This window comes from Acinonyx jubatus, chromosome B1, assembly GCF_027475565.1.
Source record: "Acinonyx jubatus isolate Ajub_Pintada_27869175 chromosome B1, VMU_Ajub_asm_v1.0, whole genome shotgun sequence".
Lineage (NCBI taxonomy): Eukaryota > Metazoa > Chordata > Mammalia > Carnivora > Felidae > Acinonyx > Acinonyx jubatus.
In genome coordinates this window covers 158,922,948-158,930,663 of record NC_069382.1, presented here as the reverse complement: position 1 = coordinate 158,930,663, position 7,716 = coordinate 158,922,948, and the positions used below count along the sequence as shown (strand labels likewise).

The following is a 7,716-nucleotide window of genomic DNA, read 5'->3' as shown; positions in this document are numbered from 1 at the left end:
AGCAACTGACATACTTCTCAAAATCAGAAAAGCTTGAAAAAATCCTATTCCTAAATATTGTCAACTATGAATATTATCTTACTGTTAAAATATTCTTATGGGAATAATTTTAAAATTATAATTTCCAGAAGACTAATAACAGGAGAAAAAAATTATGTCTGAATAGGTGTAGTTCTTCCTATAAAGCTGATCAATATGGTACTCTACAAATTTACAAAATTTTTGATATGGAATACCTAAAATATGTAGACGTGTTGCAGTGTCTACATATGTATTTTCTTGTTCTTTCTGAATCCTGAGGCAGAGTCAGCCTTCTCCACTTAATACTTTTTCACACTGAAACCATACAGGAATACTAGTTTTTGAGTAGCATTCCCTTTTCGTTCCACTACTTTAATGCGGTAGGACATGCCCTGGACATGAAGTCAATAAAGCGAGAAAGAAGTGTTTGAATCTTTGTACTCTGAACTCTTCGTAGGAAAAGTGTTTTGGGGGGCAATGGAAACAAATCATTCTCAGACAAAAAACAAAAACGACACCCTAGTTTTTAAGATAGTTCCTAATGTCCAATATAGGATATAGGATATAAGATTCTAGACTCCAACTATTCAAATTTATATACAATTACAGTACTCTGGAGAAGTACAGAGAAATACTTTTAAAAAATACAGGTATATAAATTAAAGAAACTGGTATTTAAAAGATTTAATACAAGGAGAAAAGATACTGTATAGTGGTACCAATTCTTAATACAAATTAGTAAGCATAGTTTATATAATTTCAAAAGTTATTCACATTATTGCTAGATACCACAGTTGAATGGAACAAGTTCTTGACACACATTAAAACTCGTATAATTTCAGGTTTATAAAAACAAAACTTTACACATAGGCCATTCAGAAATTTAGAAAGTTTTAAAATGCATGGAGATATGTACAACCAAAAGGGGGGGGATATGTATATTTGTATATATTTAGAAGAAATATGTTAATCTGATTCAAACTTACATGTCGCATTCTCAGTCAAAAAAGTATACATAACTGGACTGAAAGCAAACTAGTGGATAAAAACAGTACTAAATAGGTCCTCCGTCTCTTAGCAATAGTAATCTGTTCTAAGTATCAATGGGGTATTTAAACACCAGCTTACTTTTAATTCTAGAACTTTTGCTTTCTTCCAAAAACTTTTCAGAAACATATATCCATTCTACAATTATGTTAGATTGGGAGAAGTATTTTCCTTAGAAATTTTTAAAAGGAGTATTTCCATACTTTTCTATAGAAGATTTGATAAACAATAAAAAATAACGCAAGTAAGGCCATTATTATCATCTTGATCAAAAATATACACAGATTGTAATGCTACTATATTTTGTGATCCTGAGCTCTAGTAACCATTAGGTGCATGCATACCATTCATTATTTGTCTATTCTATTAAAAATAATTTAATACTGCCTTACTACCTCTGAAGACAGAAACACTTTCAAAATTTGTTGATAGGTCTTCATAACGTAACAGATATTTCTGCTGTAAACAGAGCATTAGGAATTGTATGGAAAAGGATATGTTAGATTCCAAAAAGCTATTAAAGAAAACTTACTATTTTAAAACAATAACTATTTTAAATTTTAAAAGGAAGAAAAATAATACAAAGAGTGTGCTTGGAATAGGTAAGTAGAGGCTTACAAAAGTGTTCTTCTATATTATGGAATTAATAAATAGAGGACTGTGTGTGTACCTTGGTGATAAAATAAAAAAGGCTGGCCACTTTTTATGCTAAGTTCAAATGTATTTTTTCGATAATACAAAAAAGTAATCCTTGAAAATCAGAATACATAACAGAAAAGAGCACAATAACTTAAGTATTAAACATCTGTATGAAATAACTGTTGCAAGGTTTGACAAAAATGCACACTTAGAACATGCGGTTATTTAAAAAAACAAAAACAGAAAAAAAAAAAAAACCAAAAAAACACCACACGATTCTGTAGAACCAATGTTATGTCACCACCAGGAGAGCACCAAGCAAGGCACCATTGGAAAGACAACATACTTGGAAAGTCTCTATAAATAAAGTGAATGCTAATCTGGTCGAAAAATCGGTGTCTTTGGTAAAAATTCTATGAGGATGACCTGTAGAGGGAGAGAAAAAAGTTTTAAAAAGATTTAAGTACATTTTTATCTTAAAAACTTTCAATTCTAGTCCGTCGCTCACAGCAATTTTGCTGCCTCTGAAGGAGAATGCATGCATGCGTGACAAGAAAGGGGAGCCAGAGCTAGCAGTCATGGGATGAGAACTGGACTCCATACCAAGTGTTTCATACTCTACCCATCTATTTAATCCCAACAACTTTTCTACGAGGCGAGTATTAGCATCCTCATTTTACAGATGAGGACAGCGATGATCCAAGAAGTATAACATCATGGACTGTGGAGTCAATACTTGAACAAAGGGCTATCTTAACTCCTAAGCCTTGCCCTTTCTACTGCACCATGTGGTTGCAGCCAACCCAATATTTATTTCTTCAGGCTTCCTCTTTTGTACCTAACCCAGTTCCATGGGTCTTTTAGGTTCTAGATTTGCTCTCACTTTACTGTACCAGGATATGTGGATCTCTTGATAAAGGATCTCTTAATTTTTTCAGAAGCCCTTTTCTTCCTAGGTTAGCAAAATTAAAGGTTAAATTTGTTCCAAAAGACCTTTTACTAGGAAAACCAATAAAAACAAAACACAGTAACACAGAAAAACACAAGCTGACTAGAGCTAATTTTTATTCCAGTCTTGAGCTGCTTTAAATTACAATCAATTCTTTCCCTTGTTCCAACTCTGTATGAAATAGATGCTAAACAAAACATTACTTGAACAGCTTCCAAGTTTGGTCAACTCCTCATTTTTTTTCACAAACTTGTCCTGATGTAACCTCCAGGTTTGGACACTCTTGTACATTTAGCCAAATGGGCCAGAAACATTCATTTTCACTATTCATTTCTCTTGACTTTTGATCTGCCTCAATAAAGAAGGCTCTTCCACATACAGCTCAAAAATATTCCTCCGCTACTTTGGTTATCTCATACTAATAAGCCTTAGGTGCCACTCTCTGACCTGTTATTTGCTGACAAAATGTCCACTAGCTTCCTGTCTAGCTTTCTTATTTGAGCTAGATTCCCCTGTTTCTCAGTTTCCTCATATTAAATAAAGGGACTGGACTAGATGACAAAATTCTGTGCAGCTCTAAAATCTGATGATTAAACTACCTGATTTGAGGTTTAACAACTTATGAGTCAACATTCAATAAATACTTCTATATTTCAAACATGTCCTCATCAAGCAGTTTTTATAATTTCAGGTCTTAGGTATAGGCATTACATTACATACTACAACTACGTAATACAAAATAAAAGCTATCTTTGACTACATGTCAATTATTACTGGTTTTCAAAAAATATATCCTAGAAACTCTTTTCCTTCATGGTCACACACAGAAACTGGCCACTTGTCTTATTTCTTCTACTGCATCTGGATAAAAGTTGGTATCAAGTTTATTTTTTTCCAGATTGTCCCCAATATTCAAAATATAACCGAGGAGAATTCTTTTCTTTTAACTAACAAATGAAATTTCTGTAAGTTAAAGAAAAGCTAAGGTCAAAGAGAAAGCTGTGGTAAAAAGGCCCAATTCATTAGAAAAACAAAGCACTCTCTTCTTACTAATTATTGTGCTATCTTAACTTTTTAAAATTATTTCTTAGGGAGTTTTTGAAATTATGTTATTCCACCATGCGACTATCACAAATGACACGTACTCTGAGAAAATTTAGAAAAAAATACATTTTGTAGCAATTTTCCTGTATTTTTCCTTGTTTAAAAACAAAATTTGTATTTTTAAGTAATCTCTATACCCAACATGGGGCTTGAACCCACAACCCCGAGATCAAGAGTCCTATATGATCTACTGACTGAGCCAGCCAGGCATCCCTGTTTTTTTTTCCTTTTTACTACTCTTCTGGGTATCTCCTATGATGGTGTAAGAATAATATGGCTTTAGAGGAAAAGTGTTTATCTAAAAATTTGTAATAAATTAAACTATTTTACAAACAAAGCACATAGTTCAGAATGTTTTGGAAGGTTAGTAAATTATTTTTAGTTAATAAAATATGTCATAAAAATAAGCATGAATATAATGAGTACATTTTATGAATGGATGACTTTCTTATAGCTCTATCTGGAAATAACAGCATTGGGAATAACTTTTATGTTTTACTTTTGAAAGTCAATTTAGAAATTCACTACTATTTGGGTTTATAAATATAGCAAGTATTTTTTCACAAAAGCCTTTAAATCTACATATTCACCCCTCCTCACAAAATACATAAACTCTCTTACCATCATGAGAGCACAAGACCAACATTTTCATAGGTCAATCTCAAAACGAGTTACTGGAATGTACTTTTTTTAATAAAAAAGTATCAAGTGACTTTCACATCATCATAAATTAACATGTCTGATATACTAAATAATGATAAAACCTACATTTTTGATTCACTGAAAAGACATTTTTAAGATGTCTTTTCTGTTCAAGGTTAGAAATGGGATTTGACTGTATGATAATGAAAGAAAGGGAAAACGCTACAGAGAAAAATGATTTTATGATAATTTGCAACTATTTAAGCACTGTTTTAATCAATCTCTTATCCATACACACACTCTCTCACACATGCACACACAAATCTACACTATCTATGATGGCTGTACTGTTTCAAAGAATAGACAAAATTTGTCAGAAATGTGCCTGGTACTTCACAAAGACTAAGACTTTAATTTTCAACAGTTAACCCTTCACAAATCTTTTTCTTTCAATATAATAACCTTTCCATACTTAAAGCACTCAAGCTCAAGGGAGAGTAAATAAAAATTCATGATTTTCTACAGTATTTTCAACTTTGTACAAGGAAAATCGCTCAAGTAAAATCAAGGAGTCAGTAAGTTAAATCCCATACTGAATAAATTTTCAAATTCATTGTATACATGCACCACTTACATGTCTTTTAAAGAATACAGGATGAGCAACATCTCACCTCCTGCCTTCCCTCTAAGATAATTTTTACAAAACAATATTCTAATAACATTTTTAAAGATTCTTTAAAGGCCACTGAGGTATGGGCAGTTAAAATCTATAAAGGCTAAAGGTTTCTTAAGCTCCGACGGCTTGGTTGAAAGGTTTTCTTCCATACTTGGAAACTTGATTAGCATTATATAAAAAAGCCATATCTGACTTGCTGCGTAACCAAAGTTGTGGTTATTCTTTATACAGCATCTAAAATTTCACACTCCATCAACACATGTTCAGGCTATTTTATCTTGGCAATTAATTTATTATTTTTCAGAACACAGTGAAGCCTTGTTCTCAAGTCATTCATAACTTTATAAATCAGTCCTGCACATGAAACCACGCATCTGTGAACCGTAGAAAATCCTTGCACTCAGGAGATTAAGCTCCTGACACCTTTGCTGATTAATAATCATGGAAAGAATAAGATCAGAAGCAAAATAAATGATCATTTAATAGAGAAACTCACAAAACAGCCCTTTAACTTACATATTCCATCATGTTATTCGTTTCACATTTCCTTTTGCTCAGTCTCCAGTGCAAGCACAGCTAGACAAGTAGGAGAGTAAAAGAAGAAAAATGAGCTCTGTTTTATTGCAGCGCACAGACTAACCCATTTGTCCACCTTTCATATTTTTAGTTCAACAAAAGCATCTGTTTCCATACTGTGCAATTCAGACCCCAACAGTACGAAGCTGCTCCCTGCGGTACTCACCTTGTGGTATAACCTATTGTTTTCCCATTCTAATAACTTCTCAATCGATCTTCGTGTCTGGAAGACAAATGAGAAAAAAGTTTACTCTTGACTGGTTTTAGAAAAACTTTGTTTTGCAGCTGTTTTTTGTGTGAAAAGGAGAGAGGTAAGAAGACAGTGACTGAGTACATGGTAGTCTAGAACACTTTCAGCATTTTCGTACTGCATAGTAACCTGACCAGAAGTAGTACTCTATTTTAATAAAGATATGGCTTTATTCTCTAGCACTGTATCTTTTTTTAACCGTTTCAAAATTACTAGCTTCTGGTTTAAAACTGCCAACGTCTAAAAAGCTAATGTAATCTACCAAGTGATATACATTTTAATCCCCGTTTCTTTCAAAAATATTTTTGCGGTATTTAGTGGTAAAAGTTCCTTCATATCGATTTTAAAACAAGTTATCTAAATATCAGTTAACAAAATACAAAAGACTTTAGGGTAAAATCAAAAAGAAAATAATTAAAAATTAATAAAAAATCAACCAGCTATCAAAACAAACTTTTACATCACACTTAAAAAATAATATCCAAATTTAAAAGCTAGTTTATTAATTATTCCACAAAGATTTTCAAGCAGAGGCAAAACTGTATATAAACCAACAAAAGTGATTATTAAAATCAAAAGTTTAAATCAATACTACTAGCTGCTCAAGGAATCAACTGAAAAATTTATGTTTAAGTTCACTTGATTTTTGCAACATACACCATGCAGCATGAAACGTGTCTTGCTTGGACGTGTGAATAAAGGAGAGGATAATTCATGATGCCAGGTGTTAGGATGAGACTGACACAGCTGCAGGTGCAAAAGGGACGGTGCTGCCACCAGAAGCAACTGCAACTTGGTGCAGCTGCAGCTTCCTTGCAAGGGAAGGAAAAAAAGCATCCAGCGCTATTAATGTGCACAACTAAATGACTACTAAGAATCAAATATGAAAATCTGCATGTCAAGCAAGGATGAGCAAGGTGAAAAATTGTTAGGATCAAGCTGGTTTTCAATAGTTTGTCACAGAATAAATGGTTAATATTTAAAGTATATACAGTAACCTAAGTTACCACATTACCTTTTAGCATGTTGTACATACTAACGTTACACTAGTCACATAGGTGCCAATTATAATTCATAGCTACCAATGAGTTACCCACTATTACTATTTTCTCCAAGCTTATGTCCTAAGAATCAGAAAATCACCTAACTCTGAGCAATAATACGCCAATGACTAATTTATTACTTTTTTTTTTAACAGTTGTGTGGGTTTTTTTTTTTTTTTTTTTTTTGGCAAGAATTTTAAAGGAAAAAAGTGCCCTTGTTAACAATGATCAGCAGACCTCACTTGTTTCTTTGTAAAGATAGCCTTTTAGAGGCAGCTCTCCTTTTAAATGAAAATAGGGCAGCAGTTATGGTCACACTTTTTGTTAATTTAGTTGCCAGTCAGCCCCAAATCAAAAGAAAATAAGGCTGCAGAGTGTAATTAACATTCAGTTCAGTCGTTTTGTCCCTTGTCTAGCCCCCAAGCTTTGTTAAAATTGCCATCTGAATGCTGAAGGCTGTAGGGAAATCGATTTGATTCTAATCGCACCATGAAAAGAACATGATCTAACTGCTTTCAGCCCTCCGTAAATCTGTACTAGGTCTTTAGCACAATGCAACTTCCAATTTAAAAAGCACTGAATGTCTCGTCAATGACTTTGTGAAGAAAAAAGAACAAGGAGCAGACATAAAAATTCCAATAGTTGTTTAAGCATTAAAGTTCATTTGCATCACAGCGAACCTGAAAAGGGCTGACCTCTCAAACCGCCTCTCAGGTCTATGAAGTTGTAGCCTTGACAAGCTCACATTGACAGAGCTCATTGACTCTGA

At 33.1% G+C, this 7,716-nt stretch overlaps 1 protein-coding gene across 3 annotated transcripts in view; it reads right to left on the bottom strand.

The window, feature by feature from the left end:
- Positions 1-690: 690 nt before the first annotated feature.
- CHIC2 (cysteine rich hydrophobic domain 2) overlaps positions 691-7,716 on the bottom strand; it is a 52,806-nt gene continuing 45,780 nt past the window's right edge. For all 3 annotated transcript variants that reach the window (XM_027056929.2, XM_053217376.1, XM_027056935.2), the window contains 3 exons: positions 5,821-5,877; positions 5,595-5,654; positions 691-2,133 (listed from right to left, as the gene is read on the bottom strand). In XM_027056929.2, coding sequence (XP_026912730.1) covers positions 2,083-2,133; positions 5,595-5,654; positions 5,821-5,877 — 168 coding nt within the window. In that variant the 3' untranslated portion in view covers positions 691-2,082. The remainder of the gene's footprint in view (positions 2,134-5,594; positions 5,655-5,820; positions 5,878-7,716) is intronic.